This window comes from Lytechinus variegatus, chromosome 10 (assembly GCF_018143015.1).
Source record: "Lytechinus variegatus isolate NC3 chromosome 10, Lvar_3.0, whole genome shotgun sequence".
NCBI classification, from domain to species: Eukaryota; Metazoa; Echinodermata; class Echinoidea; order Temnopleuroida; family Toxopneustidae; genus Lytechinus; species Lytechinus variegatus.
The window spans coordinates 4897611-4920959 of NC_054749.1; the positions used below are offsets into that span (position 1 = coordinate 4897611).

A 23349-nucleotide genomic window follows, 5' to 3' on the forward strand; every position below is an offset into this window, starting at 1 on the left:
CATGATTCCGTATTACTATTATTATTATGGCACGTGACAGAGTTTCATAGTTTAACATTTCATACACTATCGATAGAAATAGATATCTCAACTTGGCGTGCCCTCAACTTGATAATCATTGCTCTGATTAGTATTTTCTATGAAAATAATTAAAACAATTTGTTTTATTTATTAATAGTTTGAATCAAAGAGATTAATGAAATTAAGTTTTACTTTAGGTTAGTTTATTGCATAAGAATTACAGTGTCTGCGAATAATTCTAATTTTTTAAATCACATGACCATGCAGAGATATCCGTCTTGATGACTCGAGCTCGATCGACTGTCGTGGTAAGGTAAGTTGTCTTGTCTTTCCGTTGTCGTTAATGCCAACAATCAAAGTGTTTTTATTATGGCAAAGTTGAAAAACAAGTTGACTTGACCTTGCCTGCGATATCTTACTGTACTGTTGAAACATTTCATTTGAAAGACAATGTCAGAATTGTCAGATTAAAGTTGCATTTTTCCATTTTGTTTTAACATGTTTAACAATCACGACACAACTCACATCACATCACATCATATCACATCAGGTACGGAAATGAAGGACTTCTCCTGTAGATTTTCCGATCTTCTAGTAATTGACGGTCTAAACAGTTTAAACTTGTGAAACTTTACGTGCGTTGAGAAATGGAGGTTTTAAATCTTTCCCCCCACCAAAATTTATCCAACAGATGTTTAAACATTTCCACTGATTTTGCCTCCACTTCTGGTTCTGTAGGCAGTTTGTTCCAGTCAGAAATTACTCTTTGACTAAAAACTTTGCTCCTTAGTTTCAACCGAGATAGTCCTGTGAAGAGCTTGAACTTGTGACCTCTAGTTGCTGAATGGATTGCTGGAGTGAAATATGTGTCACTCGAGATTCCAAACTTTCCATTTAACAGTTTATACACAGTAATCATATCTCCTCTTCGTCTTCTGTAAAACAGTGAGTGAAGGTTTAGTCTCTCTAGACGTAGTTCATACGGTAAGCTCTGGAGACCAGAAATCATGTAGCTCTCCTTTGCACCTTCTTTTCTCTACTTTGTCTGCATCCATTTTGAATCTCACGTGCCATAAAATGTTCCCATATTCCAGATGAGGTCGAACCAGAGATACAAACAAAATTGGTAATATTTCAGGGGTGAATATTTGAGAAAAAGTCCTGTGTATTATTCCAAGTATTTGGTTAGCTTTCAAAACAGCTGCTGAGACATGTTGATGATAATTGAGCTCTTCATCCATGATAACACCAAGATCTTTCTCCTGCTTACATGGTTCTAATTCATCTCCATTCATAGTATAAACACTTTTTGAATTGTTATTTCCAATATGTAGAAATTTGCATATCTTAGTATTAAATTTAAGTTGCCAGGTTTCACTCCTTTCGACAGCATGAGTAAGATCTGCTTGAAGAGTCTTTTGTTTAAAATCAGAGCTAAAATTGCCGATGATTTTGGTATCGTCGGCAAAAATATACACAGAATTGTCCAAAACATAAGGTAGATCATTTATAAAGATGACAAAGAGAATGGGTCCTAACACGCTCCCTTGCAGAATTCCGCTGCTTACTTGACTCCAGTCAGAACTCTCACCGTTAATAGTCACTCTCTGTTCCTTTCCTGTTACAAAGGCTCTTATCCAAGCATGTAATTTTCCAACTATACCATATGACATTAATTTCTTGAGAAGTCTCTCATGAGGAACAGAGTCAAATGCTTTACAATTTAAATGACATCAATAGGAATTCCAGCATCAAGTTTGCCTGTTATTTATTCCATTGCACATAAAAGTTGTGTCATACAGGACCGATTGGGAGTAAATCCATGTTGACAGTTTGAAAGTAAACAATGATCCATCAGATGTTGCATCAATTTCCATCAGTTTTCCAACCACTGAAGTTAAACTTATTGGTCTATAGTTTTCAATGTTCTTCTTGCTTCCCTTTTTGTGAAGCGGAGTTATGTTTCCGACTTTCCAATCACCGGGAAGCATGCCTTCATCAAATGACTTCTCAAAGATAATTTGTAGTGGAACAGAAATAGAACGTGCAGTTTCCTTCAACAGTCTTGGATGCATTTCGTCTGGACCTGGAGATTTGCTTCCATTCAGTTTGAGAACTTTCTTTTCTACCTTTTCTCTAGTAATAATTACATCTGATAGTGGTGGACCAGAGTAATGCCAATTTACATCCGGCATACAGTACAAATTTTCATTAACAAAAACGCTTGAAAAGAAGTCATTAAGAAGTTTTGCCTTTTCTGAGTCTGAACTTATGACTTTTCCCTCAGAGTCTACTAGATCACTTATTCCAGGCCTTGATTTTATCTTCCTGTTGGCATACTTCTAAAATCTCTTTGGGTTTGAGGCTACTTCCTTAGCTAGTGATCCTTCGTACTCAATACAGTCCTGTCTGGTAACTTGTCTCAAATGATTACGTATCCTTTTGTATTTAGCATGATCAATAATACTTAGCATGATACAATAATACTCACAAGTGACTCGCACAAGTCAACCGAGCTTTGTGTGACAGTGACAGACACTGTCTTACACAACTGCTCACTCAACCGAAGGCAGAGCCAAACTTAGACTTGGTCTAAAGCCAAGGCTTAAGTAAAAGCTGGCAAAGGCTGAGACTGGAAGACTGGGTCTTAAAATGGAAATGAAACCACAGTGATGATGCATGAATTATAATGAATAATAAGTAATAAGAAGCTAGCCAAAAGCGCATGAGTGGAGAACACGGAGAAGAACATAAATGTGAAGACGAAATTGAGACGAGGACCAAGGCGAGGTATTTGACGTGTGAACAGTGGCCATACTAAGTACAAGAATAATAATATACATCAGGGGAACCAATTAAAAGCAGAAAGAAGACGAGAAAGAGAGATATGATTGAACCTGTTGTGGTCATGCTGATTACAAAGTCAGGGGAAGTGGGTGGGTGGGGGGGGGCCTACATAACACTTCATTATTTTATCTTCAAATTATGATTTTAGGAAAGTTTTTTTAAAATAATATTTTTCATGAATTTGAAGTGAGGAATAAGAAACAGAATAAGAGGTGAGATAATGAGAAGGATGGCAGTATGTGCACTCTGTGTATTGGTCCAGATTAATGATTCTCAGTTTAATGGTTAGATATATCCCACCTTGAGAAAGAAACAGTCTTGGTAATGTTCTTTGTGAATTTTCTTAAAGTAATACAGGAACAAGGTCAAGGAAGAACACTTGTTACAGAAGCTAATCAACGTCAGTGTTAAAATAGATCAGTAGCAGGAACAGCCCAGAGAAGATGGGGTTTCTTCTGATCCTGACATGTTTGGCACTTCCCATTCTATGTTCCTGTCAGTATCAGCCAAACTGGGATTCTATTGACGCGAGACCTCTCCCTTCTTGGTAAGTTTATTTTTTGCCATTTGAGTGTGGTGGGGGGGGGGAAGCTGGGCATTGTCTTGTCCAGGTGGACAATGTATGCTCAGCCATCATGTCCATGGACTTTCAAAAATAGTGAGAATCATCCTATGAGATCTATCTCAGATGGTATCAGAGTCCCGGGGGGGGGGGGGGCCACTTACATTGACGAGTGGATACCATGCACGACCAAAAAAACACGTAAAAATGATGTTCTTTTCACGATAGGGCACGTTACGTACGTAACGTGATAAGGGTTTCAAAAACACAAAAATAATGAAAAAAGGGTAACTATTTCGCTAGGAAATTACGTGTTTAGGGTCGAATTTGCGGGATGATAAAACAAAATTAAAATGTTTTATAAAGGATGTCCTTTTTGCCCCAACACTTCGTGTTTAGAGTCCGATTTGCGCGAGGTGTAGAAGGTGGGGTCGTACTACCAAATAAGGTAAAGCCGACGACGCCATGAGGACCCGTAACAATAAAACATTTCTGTACTTGTTTAGGGGTTCATTTCAGGGAATATTTGTCAATAGTATCGTTTTGTTTCCAATACTTGTTAAGGGTAGGGTTTCACACGCCAATACTTGTTAAGGGGTGCATTTTCATAATATGGAAATTACGTGTTTAGGGTGCTTTTCGAGACCCCGTGGTCGCGCATGGTATCCACTCGTGAATGGAAGTGGCCCCCCCGGGATCAGAGTACCCTAAATAAGTTTCCTTTTCCATATCATTCCTGCCTAACTCATAAGAAGCTCAATATAAATTGATCATTTAAAAAAGTATACATACATTTATTCCTATACTGTGGTATTGTATTTTTTTTGTATAAGATAACATATTTATTTGTCTTTCTTTCTGCACATACATTTTGTCTTACAAGTGTGATTTCACATTCTACAAAGGCAAATCAAGTAATCATAAACCATTGTTACAGTAGAAAAAAGAAACACAGCAAATACTGATTTACGAATTACGTACTGAACGAAAGACAAGGAGAACCCCTGAAAAAGCAGGGCTTGTAAGGCTAGGGTCTCCTTTGTTTCAAATACATGACTAAATAGTATTCAGTGCAGTGTATTGTACCATATACTGAAATGACAGGCTTTCCCCTTTCCTATCATTGTACGAATTTACAGGAAACATAATGTGATCAGTACATGGAGCTGATGGGAGTTTTTAATGCCCAAGCTAACTAAAAATCAACATACATAGAAAGCAGCAGCAGGGCTATTCCACGGTTACTCACGTTACATTTGGAGACACCTTGACTCATACTTGGAGCTGTAACTCCATTATTATTGATAGGAACTAAACATCTCTTTATCACAACAAAGTACACAGTCTGACTATCCTTCGTATAAAAACAAAACTTGGGAAATTCTATTATGCTCCTGGCAAATCTTTAGAATGTGTCGGTTACTCACGTTACATGATTTGGACATGCATAAAATTAAAAGTCAACATAAGTGAAAAGTCTCCTCATACAAGGCTTTTATGAAAGTTGATTATATCCATTTCAAAGAAGTGTATTAGGGAGACAAACTTTGTATATAATTAAAAAAATAAAGAACACATGGTTTTTACTTGGGGTGCAGATAATATGGTTACTCACGTTACGGTTACTCACGTTACATTTTGTCTATGTATGGTTAACAACACACATGTCATTAAAAATTCAATAATGTGTGTAAAATTCATTGCTAGGAACATCTAAAAGAGATTTTATACCAAAAATTGGAACAATTGGAGCTTTATTAGGGAGTAGGAGGGAAAAGTATGATTTCGCTTACTAATTATGCATTAATTAGCATAATCGCTTAATACCAATTTTCATGGAATAAATTACTGTATAGTATTGTACATTATGTCCAAGACAACCTGCACGCAAATTTTCGGCGTGATCGTGCGGCCAATGGCCGAGATCTCAAGGGGGGCCTGGGAGCCCCCCCCTCTCCCCCACCCCCCGGGCCATATCAACTCCCAAAATACCCCGGCCTAGATAGGGTTACAGGTAAGGGCATTCAATGTGTTGTTCAAACACTCTTTAAAGTTTGGTTAATCAAAACCAAGTCTTACTAATGCACTCTCGCATTGTGAATACTTCTACTAATATTCAATTTTTTTGTGTGATTGTATGACCACTGATATTTTGATGAACAAAGAGTCGCATCAAAGAGATGTACCCTCATTTTGCTTTTAATTAATCAAAAATAACTTCACAACTCACCATGAGACTTAAAACTTGACATCCCACAGAAAATGTTACCGAACTGAATAATTTTTACTGGTTACTCACATTACATGATGGTTACTCACGTTACAGTTTTTCTTCATCAATTTTATAAAAAAATTGTACTTTTTAATGATTTTGATCGTCATCACTGTGTCAAAGATTGTTTGAAGGAAGAGAATTTAAAATCCCACCAATTAACTGTGAAGAATTTTTCTCTCAGAAAACAAAGTCATTTTTTTCGGTTACTCACGTTACATCACCTGAGCAGGTTGCAATATTTATTTTTTAATGAGTACTACAAATTTACTTGAAAAGCGGTTGTGTATTTTAAGTAATTTGACTCTTCTAAACTTCAGAAATATATAAAGTGGTATGTTGTTGCAACAACAAAATGGTAATAAGGCATATTTCATTTTTCACTATTTTTCTTGTATTTTGGTACACAATGGAAGACACAACTTTTGACCATTTTTTTCCAAAGTATACATATGAAAATAAACTTTTTATTTCTTGTTCCTGAAACTATCATGTATGAAGGACTTAAAGTATTAAAAAATTCAAGAAAATATTGAATTTGAATTTTTAAGCTCATGTCCACCAACCTGTGGAATTGCCCAGCAGCAAAAAAAAACTCATAATAATAATAATAATAATAATAATTAGACCATTTATATAGCGCAGTCACTATATAAATATACTCTACTGCGCTGTAGTGTGACAGAGCTCCCAACAATGCTACTGCTCAAACAAATTAAACAATTATGCATATAATACAATTAACCAAAAACTTCTGAAAAAAGATGGGTCTTCAATAAATGTTTGAAGATGGTAACAGTTGGTGCTTTTCGTATTTCCAGGGGTAATTTGTTCCAAAGCTTTGGAGCAGCACAACTGAAAGCACGATCCCCAAGAGTTACTTTTGTTCTCAAGTGAGGTAGCTTTAGAAGCAGCTTATCCTGTGTACTTCGTAAGTTATGTGCATATGAATGTGACCTAAATGATATTAATTCAGACAAGTAATTCGGAGCTTGACCATTCAGTGCTTTGTAAACAAGCAAAAGTATCTTAAATGCAATTCTCTGCCTTATTGGCAACCAATGTAATTGAATCAGAACAGGTGTAATATGGGAAAACTTTGAGGAACCGGATACAAGTCTTGCACATGCATTCTGAACATTCCCAACATTCCCATTCTGAACATTCCCAACATTCTGAACATTCCCAAAACAAAACGATTCAAACAAAAAATTCATTTTTTCTGCAATTTTTCTTTCTGGAAAATGCTTATATTGCAATATCTTGATGGTCAAGACATTGATATGCATGTACAATTTTGTTATAAATAATCTCTTTTACAGGTATGATGATGCCAAGTTTGGAATCTTTATGCACTGGGGTGTTTACTCCGTTCCAAGTTTCTTCAGTGAGTGGTTTTGGAAACGATGGCAAGGATCTCCTCCTTACCCAGAAGTTGTGAACTTCATGAAGCAAAACTATCGGCCAGGTTTCACATATCCCGACTTTGGATCTATGTTCACAGCAGAGTTGTTCAACCCTGACGTTTGGGCCGACATCCTGAAAGCATCTGGAGCCAAGTAGGGAAACTTATTTGAGACGATGGTGATGATAGTGGTGTTAGTGATGGTAGTGATCATGATGATGATGGATGGTAATGATGGTGATGATGGTGATGATTATGAATGTGATGATGAATGATGATAATGATGATAATAATGATGATGATAATAATGATGATGATCATGATGATGATGAGTGATGATGGTGGTGGTGATGATGGTGATGATTATGAATGTGATGATGATGAATGATGGTGGTGGCAGTGGTGATGATGATGGTGGTGGTGATAATGATGGTGATGATTTTGAATGTGGTGATGATGATGATCATTATGATGATGGTGGTGGTGATGATGATGATCATGATGATGATGAATGATGGTGGTGGCGGTGATGATGATGAATGATGGTGGTGATGATGATGATTATGATGATGATTATGAAGATGATGGTGGTGGTGATAAGGATGAAAATAAAAGTAAAAGTAGAATATCACAAGTGAGATGATGAAAACAAGAAAGATTTAAGGAAAGCTGTAAAGGAGAAGAAGGAAAAATAAAAATACGAACAGCAATAAAAAAAACAAAAAGAAGAAGAAAGGAGTGTAAGAGAGGAGGAGGGGGATCATGATTTTAACCATATGATGACAGAACGAGCCACCCTCCCCCTTCCCGGGAGTAAAATAAGATGCATATCTAACTCTTGTTATTAGAATCATTTTCTGCCATCCCATTCATTTCCACAGTTATGTTGTCTTGACAAGCAAGCATCATGAGGGTTTCACAAACTGGCCATCAAATGTTTCTTGGAACTGGAATGCAATGGATCTGGGTCCTAAGAGGGATCTGGTTGGTAAGATGCAGACAAAAAAAATATTTTATGTTCATAGGCCGTGTTTATGCTTCCACTTTCCAGGCCAGAATCAGCGTTTCCAAACGTGGTTAGTCCAAAACACGGTTGCGTCCATGCTTACTTTCATTTAAACGCTGTTTCAAAACGCCGATCGTAAACTCACAAAAAGGTGCGTTTGTAAACGTCGTTTGACCAGAATCAGGCTTTCTGGGGAAGTATAAACAGAACCATGATCGTAAACGTGTTTAAATGACGTCATTTGGTACATGCTTCCGGTGAGATGAAAATCCGCGGCAATACAGTCGTATTGCTCCATGCTTATCTCCACGTAATAACAACAATTGGAAAAAACTTTCGGAAAAAGGCGCGCCCAATTTGACCTCGCTTTATGATGCGAAGCCAGCTGGAGATCATGATTTGCTCTGAAAAGTTAAGCATAAACAGCACTCCCAGAACCATGTTTACGATCGGCGTTTTGAATCAACGTTTGAAATCGCTGATTCTGTCCTCGCAATGGAAGCATAAACACACCCTTAGACTACTTTTTACAACCCACTGCCGAAATCTGCAACATTCTTTCAGTGTATGTATTATTCTATGTATTTTCAAGATTGTATTTTTAACCGTGTAAACTACACTTCACCCTACAATCTGCGAATAAAAGCTGTAGAAAGGACCCTCAGAAATCCGTTTTCCTGATTTTTGAAAAAAATTTGTTGTAAAGCAATTATGATGCCACAGGAGTATTTTGTCTCGCCTGCATAGCAGAGTGAGACTATAGGCGCCGCTTTTCCGGCGGCGGCGTCAACATCAAATCTTAACCTGAGGTTAAGTTTTTGAAATTACATCATAACTTAGAAAGTATATGGACCTAGTTCATGAAACTCGGCCATAAGGTTAATCAAGTATTACTGAACATCCTGGTAGAGTTTCATGTCACATGACCGAGGTCAAAGGTCATTTAGGGTCAATGAACTTAGATCATGTTGGGGGAATCAACATCAAAATCTTAACCTGAGGTTAAGTTTTTGAAATGTCATCATAAATTAGAAAATATATGGACCTAGTTCATTAAACTTGGACATAAGGTCAATCAAGTATCACCAAACATCCTGCATGAGTTTCATGTCACATGACCAAGGTCAAAGGTCATTTAGGGTCAATGAACTTTGGCCGATTTGGGGGTATCTGTTGAATTACAATCAAAACTTTAAAAGTTTTTGTATCGGATTCATGAAACTTGGACATGATAGTAATCAAGTATCACTGAACATCCTGTGCAAGTTTCAGGTCACATGATCAAGGTCAAAGGTCATTTAGGGTCAATGAACTTTGGCCGAATTGGGGGTATTTGTTGAATTACCATCATAACTTTGAAAGTATGTTGGTCTAGTTCATAAAACTTGGACATAAGAGTAATCAAGTATCACTGAACATCCTGTGCGCATTTTAGGTCACATGACCAAGGTCAAAGGTCAATGAACTTTGGCCATAATGGGGGTATCTGTTTAATTACCATCATAACTTTGCAAGTTTATTGATCTGACTTATGACACTTGGACATAAGAGTAATCAAGTATCACTGAATATCCTGTGCAAGTTTCAGGTCACATGATCAAGGTCAAAGGTCATGTGAGGTCAATGAATTTTGGCCACATTGGGGGTATTTGTTGAATTATCATCCTATCTCTGTAAGTGTCTTGGTCTAGTTCATAAAACATGGAAATAAGAGTAACCAAGTATCACTGAACATCTTGTGTGAGTTATAGTAGTTTTCAAAGTCAGCAATGCTGCTATGTTGAATCGCGTGATGCAGGTGAGACGGCCAGAGGCATTCCACTTGTTAATAATTTTGGGACTGCGCTACTCTCTTGTTGTAGTCTGTCAGAGAAAATGAGTCCTCAAATTTGTTTATCTTGGCCCCTATTCTGACCTCGGGTTTAAATTAAACCCTGGTTTAAAGTTGTGGTTTAACTATGGAGAGCCAATTGAGGTACAAATCCTTAAGAGTACATATCCAACTTATTAACTGATAAGACACCCAAATTGTCTGGGAATGATAACTGGAGTACTTTGGAGTATTTTTTTCATTATGAAAGCAAAACGAAACAAAAAAGTAAACATAAGAAATATACAATATAAACTGAATTCTTGCCTCCCCATAATTTTAGCACGAGTTAGACCAGTGGGTTTAAAGGCTGCATTTTTTTTATTTCCAAACGTTTCATCTTAACTGTTTGTACCGATTGACCCGGAGAACTAACATTCAATCATTTTGATGTTTGCAGGTGAATTGGCAGCAGCTGTGCGGAACAAGACCAAGATTCATTTTGGCCTGTACTTCTCGCTCTTTGAATGGTTCCATCCGCTATATTTGCAGGACCAGGCAAATGGCTTCAAGACAAGATTGTACAGAGATGTGAGTGTACACCAGTCTATAATGGTTACATTGTCAATTTGTAATGTTTATGTGGATAAAGGTTGTTTTTCTGAGCGGCTTTGTGGTTTACTGTTTGAATGGAAAGGAAATGAATTGGTTTGTTAAGAACAACATCAAACAGGCTGCTCATGGGCTGAAAATGTTCAGTTTCACAAAGAAAAATCAGGAGAAATAGTGTCATTATACAGAGGAGAGACACAAATCATGTATCAACTTAGTAGAACAAAATACATTAACATTGATAAAATGCAAGTTACTGCTCCAAGTACTAGTGATGAAATAACAATAAACGAGTAATTCAGTGGTTTTCTACTATTTAGTTTGAGTTTCATTTATTTCCTATCTCTTATCTATTATGTGGTTGGTTTAATTGGAAAAAAGCAGTGTAGATTGAATAGAATTTAATAGAGCTTATTACTTTGAGTTACTATCATGAATAATACGTGCAGACACATCTATAGGTCATTGGCTAGTGTATTTTTGTCTAGACTTTTTAACAGGTTTGTCTAACAACAATAATTATGGTAATCATAATAATGATGATAATAACAATACTACTACTAATAATGATGATATTATTATGATTGATATTATCAATTTAATTTTATTATTCTGTTATGGTATGTCCTTCACAGTTGAATATCTATTCACTGCCTATTTAACTAGAAGCCCCATTTTAGACCAGAATGGGGCCTATATACATGTATTTATCTTCATTTTCTAAGTCGTTTTTGGCCTGAACTGATTGGCAATTGAACAGATTTCTGCGGTCCCATTAGACTTGACGTAAGGCGGAATCGCCTGTATATGCAAGACACTCAGTGGCCTGTATTGTGAAGTCTGGTATAACGTAGGCTATGGTCTAACTTTGCTAAAACAATGGGAAGCCACTATGTAAAAAATTTGTTTACGTTGTATGTTTCCAACATTTATTGTGCTCATCATACTTTAATGATGAAGAAAACTGGAATTGTTTTATTTACTTCTTACAGATAGTTCTAAATTATTTGAATGTCAATTGTGCTAATAAATTGCACCTCTATCTGTAGAGATTTGTGTCACAATTGGCTATCCATAGTTACACCGCAAAGTTCTTTAAACCAGAGTTTAAATTAAACCCCACTTCAGAATACGGGCCACTGAATTTCTCCCTTACATTTCTTTTTTTTGTTCAGCAAGTTGCGATGCCTCAACTGATGGATATTGTGAATAGCTATCACCCTGAGGTGGTCTGGTCAGACGGGGCTATGGGTCCAGATTCCTACTGGAACAGCACAGAATTCCTGGCATGGCTCTACAATGAAAGGTTTGTTAGGTGATTTATATATTGGTGATTGGTGGTGATATTTTACCTGATTGCTAAGAAAGCATGAATGCTTGTAAGCAAGCAACCAGAGGACCGACGGCTTAAGGTCCTCTCCGAAGGACCTGGTACTGAGGATTAATGCCTTACCAAAGGGCACTAGCGCACCAAGTGGGAATCGAACCCGGGTCACCGGAATACGAATCCCCCGCTCTGCCGACTGAGCTATCGCACCTCCTCGAGACAGAAAGGATTGTTTGAGGGCAATTCCATAAAATATGTATGTCTGACCCCCTATATTTGGGACTTTTATGAAATGCCAGTTTCTTAAGTGAAGTAAGACTTTAGAAAAATGGGGGTCAGATGCACAAAAAAGCTGATCATTTTATGGAATTGCTCTCAATCGGAGATGGCTGACAAGTTCTGGTCGATGTGTGATTTCAATGTTAGTGGATTATGGCCAGCAAACTATCACCGATAACACGATATATTGCCAAGTCTGAAAGTTCAGTATGTACATTCATAATGAGCTGCTATTCCGTGAGAGCAGGGAAAGGGCAAATGAAACTATGGCTTTCTACCCTCTCTGTCTACTGGTACTTTTATTTTTTTCTCATCCCATACGGCCCAATCAATTTTGTCTAATACCACTTTGTCTATACAGTGCGTCCCACAAAAACGAAACCGAGATTTAGAGATGATTTATCATAACTTAATCACAAATACAATAGACAAATGACCTACCATTTTAAAGCTTAGAATCTCCTCTTTTATCTGAAATTACTTAGATTATTTCTCATTCATGCATGAGTGAGCAAAAACAATTTGAAAACGGGATACCAAAAAGTCACTTGGCGGGCTGTATCTCAGTTTTAAAAAGAAAACCACAATCTTAAAAAGTTCAATATATGCTCTTTAATTTGATACCTCAATTAAAGAAAATGGTCAAGTAATAACAAAGTTCTGGTTATTTAAAATAAGGCTTGAATTTCAATAATTTCATAAAACGAAGAGGTTTTACAGGCTAGCTTTCAAACTCACTCGACACTCCGTTTTGTTGACGATCAACCATGCATTAAGTCTTTTCTTACCATGCATTAGCTTCTGTGGAAATACAAGCATTGGTTCGAGGGATCATAACTTTTTTATTTCTTGACCATTTTATGTGATTAAGGTATCAAATTAAGGAGCAGATATTGAACTTTTTAGTCATGTGATTTTCTTTTTGAAATTCAGATACCTTCCGCCAAATGAGTTTTTGACATCCTATCTTCGAATTGCTTTTGCTCACTCATGCATGAATGAGAAATAATAAGTAATTTCAGATGAAAGAGGAGATTCTAAGCTTTAAAATGGTAGGTCATTTGTCTACTTTATTTATGATTAAGTTATGATAAATCATCTCTAAATCTCGGTTTCGTTTTTTCTGGGATGCACTGTATTGTAAGTTGAACTGTTTATGAACCAAAATTTTACTTAATGTGCAAAATATTAAGTAGGTGGAGTGGACATTAGACCCTGTGGGCAATAGATTAAATGACCATGAGACCAAATAAGTATTGACCACATGGTAGTCAGACCAGTAAATTGCCACTTTGTTAACAGCCAACTCATCCACTCCTCACATTGTCTACCTTCATTTTACTAAATAGTCTAATGCCATCAACATTTCGTCTAACAAAGATTAGGTCCAATAATCACCTCTCCTAATCACCAGTTTCTCTGACCATTTTGTCTCATAACGTTGTTTTCAGGCTTATTTATGCATTATTTTAATGTTGGCATCGTTTGTTCTTTGACAGTTCCAAAATGAGCGAAGAGTCCTTTATTTTTAAAATATGTTTTGTGATATAGCAATATTGTATCAGTTCCTAAAGTAAAGGGACTCCTTGGATCGGAAGGGGAATAGGCAGAAAGGCTGGGATTGCATATGATAAAAAGCTTTTGATTTTTTATTATTCTTGGAGATGTCATTCACTGATACTCTTTCCTTATTTGGATGTTGTTTGAAGGTTTGCATGGTGGCATGTACAATTGCTGATGTGGTTTACGGTACACCATGTGGAGTGTTATAGAAGCAGTGGATAGAAGAAGAGAGGAAGTGGATAGGCGAGAAAGTGGAGATTTGAGAATAGAGTATTCTTTCTTGAGAATAGTCCTGAAAAGGACTGTAAACCAGAAGGAATGTTGAGTGAGAACAGCTTGAGTAGTAGAGCTGATGAGGAGATGCTGGCTTGCGTCGGCGAGTAGAGATGATGAGTAGTAGAGAGACTCGACGTTTCGGACAGGTTGACTGTCCGTCTTCAGGAGTGAGTGTTCGCTCGGCGTGCGGCGGTACTTATGGCGTGCGTGCGGACGTGGGGGAAAGCTCTAGGCCGGCGGTCACGGCGGGTTGACGTCGTAGGTGGCGCTCTGTGTGTGGGTCGGCGGTTTGGCGGGAAACGAGTGGGCGTCGTATGCGGACGTGGTGAGTAGACGGCGGCGTGAGTTACGGCGGCGTGTGTGTGTGTCGGCGGTGTGTACATCAATGGTGGCGATCTGTGCGTGTTGGTCGGCGGACTCGTCGGGTGAGCTTCGGCGGGAGTGAGTGGGTGGCCTGGTGTACGGATGAGGTGTACCTCATCCGTACACCAGGCCACCCACGGACTCGTCGGGTGAGCTTCGGCGGGAGTGAGTGGGTGGCCTGGTGTACGGATGAGGAGTACCTCATCCGTACACCAGGCCACCCACTCACTCCCGCCGAAGCTCACCCGACGAGTCCGCCGACCAACACGCACAGATCGCCACCATTGATGTACACACCGCCGACACACACACACGCCGCCGTAACTCACGCCGCCGTCTACTCACCACGTCCGCATACGACGCCCACTCGTTTCCCGCCAAACCGCCGACCCACACACAGAGCGCCACCTACGACGTCAACCCGCCGTGACCGCCGGCCTAGAGCTTTCCCCCACGTCCGCACGCACGCCATAAGTACCGCCGCACGCCGAGCGAACACTCACTCCTGAAGACGGACAGTCAACCTGTCCGAAACGTCGAGTCTCTCTACTACTCATCATCTCTACTCGCCGACGCAAGCCAGCATCTCCTCATCAGCTCTACTACTCAAGCTGTTCTCACTCAACATTCCTTCTGGTTTACAGTCCTTTTCAGGACTATTCTCAAGAAAGAATACTCTATTCTCAAATCTCCACTTTCTCGCCTATCCACTTCCTCTCTTCTTCTATCCACTGCTTCTATAACACTCCACATGGTGTACCGTAAACCACATCAGCAATTTCCTTATTTGCATAGAGATTTAGAATTTCTAATTTGGCTTTAATGCATCTCATATTTATATACTTATTTACTTACAGTCTATTTGAATTAGGGTTCCTTTTCAATTAAATTAATATCTTTGGATGATACTAAAGATGACTAAACATGAAATGCAGTTTTATTTTTTGTGAGGTAAGAAAAATGCAATGGGTGAAAGTGAAGTGAATTACCTGGGAGGATTTTTATCATTCATGCTTGAAAACTTATTATTCTTAAATGCAATTCTATTTTTTAAAATCTATTTTCAATGAGGTGATAATAAAAAAGTCAATGATGGTTCAATAGAAATCAATATAAGATTTAACCATACATGTATATATTCAATTTTTTTTTTACTTACTCTTTGTTCAGTCCTGTTAAGGATACCGTCGTTGTTAATGACCGTTGGTATCTTGGTTGTGCGTGCAAACATGGTGGATATTTTACCTGTAATGACAGATATGATCCCGGTAAGTCTTATAAGCAGTTATGGTTTATATCATTATGTACAGTGCATCCCACGAAAAAGGAAACCCTTCTTAAAGAGCTAGATATCACAATCATTGAATATATCTAGATATTGAATAAAAAAATCGGTCAGAATGAAATCTCATCCTCTCTTTGGGATAGAATACTAAGTGAATCGTTCAAACATATATATTTATATTATTTTATATACAGTGCATCCTACAAAAAAAATTAATCCTGTCTTTCTAGCCAGATATCACAATAATTGAGTATGTCTAGGTCATAGATTTAACAAAAACAGTAAGAGATGAAATCTCATTTTTGACTCGGGGCCAAATACTGAGTGAATTGTTCAAACATTGCAGAGTAAAAACAATAAATAATGAGGCATGTCAGAAACCGCATACATTTGAAATTCCGAAGCTTCGTTATTCCGTAGGTTCGGATATTCCGAAGGTTCGTAATTCCGAAGGTTCGTATTTCCGAAGGTTTGTAATTCCGAAGGTTCGTTAGTCCGAAAACGAAATGAGGTTCATAATTCCGAAGGTTCGTTAGTCCGAAAATGAAGTGAGGTTCATAATTCCGAAGGTTCGTTAATCCGAAAATGAAATGAGGTTCGTAATTCCGAAGGTTTGTTAGTCCGAAAATGAAATGCTTAACAACCTTATTAACAAACCTTCGATACAACGAACCTTATTTCGTTTTCGGATTAACGAACCTTCGGAACATCGAACCTTATTTCGTTTTTGGATTATCGAACCTTCTGAATAATGCCACAAATGTTCGGTTAACAAACCCATTGACGTTTTCGGTTTAACGAACATCGAGGTATAGGCAATTTACTTGTTTCTGAATTACGAACCTTCGGAATAAAGAACCTTTGGAATTACGAAGTGTAACCGTCAGAAACAGTTAGCACAGAAAGTGACATGCAAATCTGCACCCACTCTCATTTAGAGATTAGTGAAAGAATACAAAGGATATGCTAATAAACCATCCCTTACTAACACAAAATCACTGCATCCTATTTAAATGTCAATCTATTGTTTCTGCACAACTTGATTTTGAATTTGACTTTTCAAAGCTCTTCAAGATCATCTATGCAAGAACTATTTATATCAAACTTGGTATCATATGAAGAAAAAAAAGCTTGATTTTATGGTTATGTAAATGAAAGACCATAAATCTCAGTTTTCTTTTCTATTTTAATCTTATTTTTTCCTCAATCCTTTTCTGAAAATTTGTCTATTTCTTTTCTCTTTTTTTACTGGTACATTTCAATGCAAGTTATCCTTCATGATTGCATTTTGTAATATATATTTTGTTCATTTTATTCAGCACTAGCTATAATTCTTCAATAAATCAATTTCCTCAAAAAGTTTTTTTTCCAGTCATCCTGCTATATGTGTACCAGTTGCTTCAGGCATTTCACATTTTAAATATAAAAAGACTAATTTTCTTTCATTTTAGGGAAACTGCAAAACCACAAGTGGGAGAATTGCATGACAGTGGACACAAAATCATGGGGATACGTACGAACAACTCCACTGAAAGACATCTTCGATATTCATGGGCTGATTACAAAGCTTGTCAGAACAGTCAGGTATACGAAAAGACTTATTATTTTAGGGTGCTCTTTCTGAAGGCCATCGTAGACCTCATGATCAGTCTACAACCTGATTTTGGAATTACCCTTCATAATATTTAATGTGAATATTGAGACATGGAACTTGGAACTGGAACTGTTTTTGTAGAGTTTTGTGTCATGATTGGCTCGCCAATTAAACCCGAGTTCAGGATACATGCCAGACTGTTTGTGTATTGTGCAGGGGGCTATATGAATATTAAATATAAAATCCTCTGTATCTTCTCCCTTTTCAATTATAGTTGTGGCGGCAACCTTCTCCTGAACGTTGGGCCGACCCACGATGGACGCATTGTGCCTATATTTGAGGAGCGTCTTCGTCAGATGGGGTCGTGGTTAAAGGTCAACGGCGAGGGCATCTATTCCTCTGTTCCGTGGAGGTTGCAGAACGACACAGTGAATCCTGATGTCTGGTAAGATGTTGTCAGCCTGAAAATCTGTTTTTAGTGTTAATTATGACCTACGAATGGCAAAGCAAATGTCGTGTCACTAAAGAGAATACACGTTCTTGTGCTATCGAAACTTCTGATATTTCCAATTTTCACTAATAGGTAGTACTAAATATCCTATACATCAATATGGGAGTGAAGATGATCTGATTAGATTAGCAGGTCACAAGGTAGAATGACACAGCGGGTCATCATATACATGTACCTTTAAATATATCTCTCTTGCAAGAGATTGGAACATTCTTAAATTTCCCTCACCCATGTAGCCATCTTCATGATCCTGAAACGTGACTTCCTGTTCTAAGTCAATCTAGTCCAGGTTCTGCGTGCGTAGGCAGCACCTTAAATGTCAAATACTACTAGAATAAAGGAACATGCAAGTTAAAATAGTAATTTTCTTTTCTTCCCAAATAGGAACATTCTTATTCAATGTCAACTTTTGGCAGGTGTGCCAATGACATTACTGGCAAATGGTGATTATTTGCTTTATATTAAAAAAAATGATATCTTTTATCTACAGGTACACGACTACCAAGAGAGCAGATGCTGTCTACGCGTTCGTCCTGAAGTGGCCGGCGAACAACACGGTGTACCTCGACGGCCCTTACGCCAAGTCAAACACCAACGTCACCTTGTTGGGGTATCCTCAACCGCTCAAATGGCAAATAGGACCCAAGCAGCAGGGGATGGACATCGTGCTTCCGTTCCTGAATCCCTCTACAACTCCATGTAAGTGGGCCTGGGTGCTGAAGCTGAAGAATATCATCTAAGTCATGCTTGGCTTACGGCAAGGTAACAACCCCCACTGTAGTAATGTTTACGTTTCTCTATCTTATAAGCCATTTTTCGTATTTACAATTTGGAAATGGGCAGATGAAGGCCATTGACTGTTACCTGTTGAATTCTATGATTCCCATAGACTTTGTGCAGAGATCACTCAGTTCCAGTAAGGCAATTGATTAAACCCTATTTTTTTAGTGTTTTGCTTATCAATGTACTCTATACATTCAATTTATATAAAGGTCGACCAGGGGCCTGTTGCAGAAAGAGTTGCAATCAATTGCAACTCTAAAAATCATGCGCAACTTGATTTTCAACCAATCAACTGCGCGCATTTAGGACTTGCGATTGATTTTTCACTTGCGTTTAAACGCAACTCTCTCTGCAACGAACGCCTGGGATTGGTTTCATCAATATTTTTGTCCAAGTTGTCGGATGTGACACTTTCCCTGATTTTGATTGGCAAAAACCACTGTTGCTATGGCAACTATCAGATAAAACGGGACTTGTCGGATAAAATCCAACAAGTCCTTTCATGAAATGCTCAACTGAAATACCCCTTAATAAGTTCTTTAATAATCTTCATCATAAAGCCTGCAGACAAGACTATGTGTTTAGTAGCTTGGCATGAATATAAGATTGATCATATAGGTACGTATACACAATGCCTAATTGGTTTATTTGCTGTAACATGCCCACTGTCCTCATTGTATTCAGCCACTATTATGCTTTTATTGAAATTTAGAAGTAAAAAATGGAATGTCTATGCTTGCAGTCTGCAAAAAAAAGCTTTAAGAATATCACTTGTAACAAAAGTACTAAATTTCATTCATTATGATGTTTTTCTTTAATATCATGGGGGTTATATTTTGGTGCTGGGTTCTGCAATATTTTTGTTTCCTATCTTTTATATACAATAACTCAGAATTAATTTTGTATTTAGGTAGTAGTAGATGGTTTGCTGTATGATATATTCTGTTTGGTAAGAAAATGTAATCAATATTTAGTTGTTGTAAGGTAACTCAAAGTATAATTTGAGTCTTTCCCCTGAATGTTTAGAGCAAATTGACCTTTGTTAGTAATTTTTACATACATCATTCCACTCTCTGAACTCTCATATGATTTAAACTATGTTCTCAAGTTATGGTTTAACCATGGATAGCCAATTGCGATACAAATCTTTAATAGTACAGGTTCTATTCAAGTCATTCATTACTGTCTGGGAACAATTAACTGAATCAGTTCCCCTTCACCATTGTAGCATGATGGAAGAACTCAGTGAACAAACGAAACATAGAATGTTAACATTATTGGCTTTCCATCATTTTAGCAGAGTTCTCCCTCTCACGTCCCTGGTTAAATCTACAGTTGAGGCCAAAAGTTTACATACACCCATGGAATTTAGTGAAATTTGTTCACTTTCCAAACATTGCAAAATTTACTATATCTTCAGAAATATAAATACTACCATGACGAATTAGGTATCAAATCGAAGAGCATTTTAAGCTCTTTCACATTATTGGGATGCCATTTGGATTATACTATATTTCAGGTGGAATTTTCTTTGAATAAAAAAGTGATATTCGTGCAAAATGTATTCTATTGTTTGCTATTGTATTTTCAAACATCGTTTCATAGAAATATAAAAAGTATATTATACTTTTTATCATAATATGTCACCACTATATGTAACAAAAAATGTATGTGTTGAGAAGTAAGTAGCACAAATATGAAATGTTTTTGTCAAGTTTTTATTTTCAATTTGTATGAAATATGTAGATTTTGGGGAAAAAAATAATTGACACCTAAATATTTTTCAGCACCTGATGACAAAGCAATGTGATGAAAAGGCATGCCATACTCATTTGTTTGATATCAAATTCGTCATGAAAGGACAAATATTTTATAAGATACAGTAAATTTTTTGATGTGTGGCAAGTGTCAACTTTTCTTTGAATTTCCTGGGTGTATGTAAACTTCTGGCCTCAACTGTATATGAGCCATTGTAGATAAGACGGAACCGACTTGCTAGAAGCACTTTTTGTCATCTTCGAGTATAACTCTTATTTTGTATATAGGGATAACAGGGTATTGTTATATATTGGTTAGGATCTTGGTGAATTGAATTGTAATGTACTTAAAAAGTTTTAATAAAATAGAGCATTCACTCATTTATCCATTTATTTGAATATGTGTACCCTTTTTAAAGGTCAAGTCCAGCCCGGAAAATGTTGACTTGAATAAATAGAGAAAAAATCAAACAAACATAATTTTATCAAAATCGGATGTAAAAAAAGTTATGGCATTTAGGAGTTTTGCCAATTTTTCACATGACAGTGATATGCACAACTCAGTGACATGCAAATGTGTCAGTCGATGTTGTCTATCACTCACTATTTCTTTTGTTTTTTAAATTGTTTGAATTATACCATTCTCTCATTTTTTACATTTTCGAAAATAAGGACCAACTTGACTGAACCATAAAGTATTAAACCATCGAAATTCCACATGTTCGGGGAGGAATTCATCATTGTTTCCCTTGACAATGATGAGAAAATTAGAATAATTCATATTTCATATAAAAAATACAAGAGAAATAATGAGTGGATGACATCATCAGTCTCCTCATATGCATACCAACCAGGATGTGCATATAACTGTTTTGTGAAATTAAGCAAAATTTTAAAATGTCATTACTTTCTTATTTTACATCTGATTTTGATGAGATTTTCAGTGTTTCTGTTTTTATTCAAATCAACTTTTTGTTGGGATGAACTTGTCCTTTAAAGAATGATTAAAAGAAAGAGCTTATTTATGATAATAATAATAATAGATATTTTTGGTTCATGCATCTTCATATTATTTTATACATAGCTCCTCTCTTTTAGATATTCCCGTGCCTGAAGTAACTCTACGTTAGATTCATCAGCCCAGTAACCAGGATTTATAATAAGGAAGTTTGATTCCTTCTCATCCATGTCTGAAAAATTTAACAAGCACAAATTAATTTCAATAATGGAGTATTTCATCTCCGAAAAATTGACCAGCCAAAAAATTATTATTTTTTTTAATTAAGAAAAAAATTAAATGGGGGATCAGTCCACATTGTTCGGCAATTCGTCCCCGAAAAAACTTTTCCTCCCCTATTTATGTGGCTTTTTGAGAATTTATAGGGTTGGATTGAAGCCCTGGCTACAGGCTTGGTCATGTAGAAATGCATGAAAACGTGATAGAAGCAAAATCAGTGAGACTAAAACTTTAATGAATAATCATGTATTGGGTGTTTTAAAGACACAGTATCATCTCTCTTTATAAAACTACAAGGACTAGATTATTAAGATATTGTTCTAAATTATTTAAGTATGATATAAAACAAATATACCTGGTAGGTTTTTTTTAAAGCTGTTCATAAGTTTAAAGGGGAAGTTCACTCTGACAAAAGGTTTATTGTAAGAATAGCAGAAAAATAAGAAATATTGCCAAAGGGCAAAGGTTTGAGGAAAACCCATCAAAGAATTACAAAAGTTATTAGAATTTCAACTATTTGATTTGTGACGTCATATGCGTGCATTCCTACATAGCAAATGGTAAAATATCAATGAAATGTCATTTTCTCAGAAAATTGAAAACAGTTTACTGTATCTTTTGTATATCAATAGACAAATCGTTCCACACCCGATCGTGAAGAGAAAACAAAAATAAGTCATCAGGAACCATTAAAAAATTTAAACTCATGCATTTTATATTACTTAAAGGATGGTCCGGGCTGAAAGTATCTATAGATTAATAGAGGAGAATTCACTGAGCTAAATACCAAAAATTTCATCAAAATCGGGTAACAGATAACAAAGTTATTGAAGTTTAAGTTTAGCAATATTTTGTGAAATTAATCGTCATGAATATTCATTAGGTGGGCTGATGATGTCATATCTCCCCTTGTTCTTTTGTATTTTATTATATGAAACTAGGTTTATTCAATTTTTTCTCCAAGAACTAGCAAAATTGGATTGACAACTGATTTAGTGCGTTAGATATTTATTGCTGCAACTTATTTAATTATGAGGGAGACATGTTATTCACACAAGTATGAAATAATTAAAAATATGATTTTATGTAATAACATAAGAAAACGGAAAGTGGGGATGTGACATCATCAGCCCACCTAATGAATATTCATGGCGACTGTTTTCACAAAATATTGCTAAACTTTAAACTTAAATAACTTTATTTTTTGTTATCCGATATTGATGAAATTTTCGACAATTTGCTCAGTGAATTCTATACTCTATGTATCAAGATATAAATATTTTCAGCCTGGACCTTCCCTTTAGCATATAGGTCAGCTGCTCTTTTATGTCGTCACAAATCAAATAGTTCAAATTCTAATAACTTTCTCAAACATCACCAGATTTTCCTCAAACCTTCACAAATATGTTTAGACATTTTTTATGCCTTTTTTACAACAATATTTTCTTCAGGGTAAACTTCCCCTTTAAGAATGGCTAAATAATCACCAATGAATTCTTAATGGTGAATATCATTTACCACAAGAAAGGATCACCAGTCATTCTTCAAGTCACTCTTAAGTTAAGGACAAGTTTATGAAACGGACCAAGACCTTAATTTCAAAGAGTACAGAGGGTATTATTCATCCTCGATTGTAGTGGCAATATTACTTTTTTCCCTGGTATATTGATACAATATAGCCATAGAGACTACTGTTTGACAACAATAACAATGGGAAAATCTACTTATTTATGACTTTTACTTACAGTTACACATTACCTGCACTAAACAGATGTATAACAGTCTGCCGGGCAGTCTGCAGTAGTTATGAGAGTGGGACTTTTTGCCATGAATATATCT

The 23349-nt window shown here is 36.7% G+C and overlaps 1 protein-coding gene across 1 annotated transcript; it reads left to right on the plus strand.

The window, feature by feature from the left end:
• Positions 1-3217: 3217 nt before the first annotated feature.
• Positions 3218-20250, plus strand: LOC121422739 (alpha-L-fucosidase-like). Its single transcript, XM_041617917.1, has 9 exons — positions 3218-3415; positions 7025-7261; positions 7989-8095; positions 10384-10514; positions 11711-11841; positions 15514-15611; positions 17080-17212; positions 17497-17667; positions 18224-20250. The coding sequence occupies exons 1-9, from the start codon at positions 3312-3314 to the stop codon at positions 18471-18473; spliced, it is 1362 nt and encodes a 453-aa protein (XP_041473851.1). The 5' UTR covers positions 3218-3311; the 3' UTR covers positions 18474-20250.
• The last annotated feature ends 3099 nt before the right edge of the window (positions 20251-23349 follow it).

Bases quoted from the DNA above. Each gene is read 5' to 3' on its own strand.
- LOC121422739 (XM_041617917.1), top strand. From the start codon at position 3,312: ATGGGGTTTCTTCTGATCCTGACATGTTTGGCACTTCCCATTCTATGT. The intron at 15,612-17,079 runs GTAAGTCTTATA...CTTTCATTTTAG, and splicing joins TAATGACAGATATGATCCCG to GGAAACTGCAAAACCACAAG. The intron at 17,668-18,223 runs GTAAGATGTTGT...TTTTATCTACAG, and splicing joins ACAGTGAATCCTGATGTCTG to GTACACGACTACCAAGAGAG.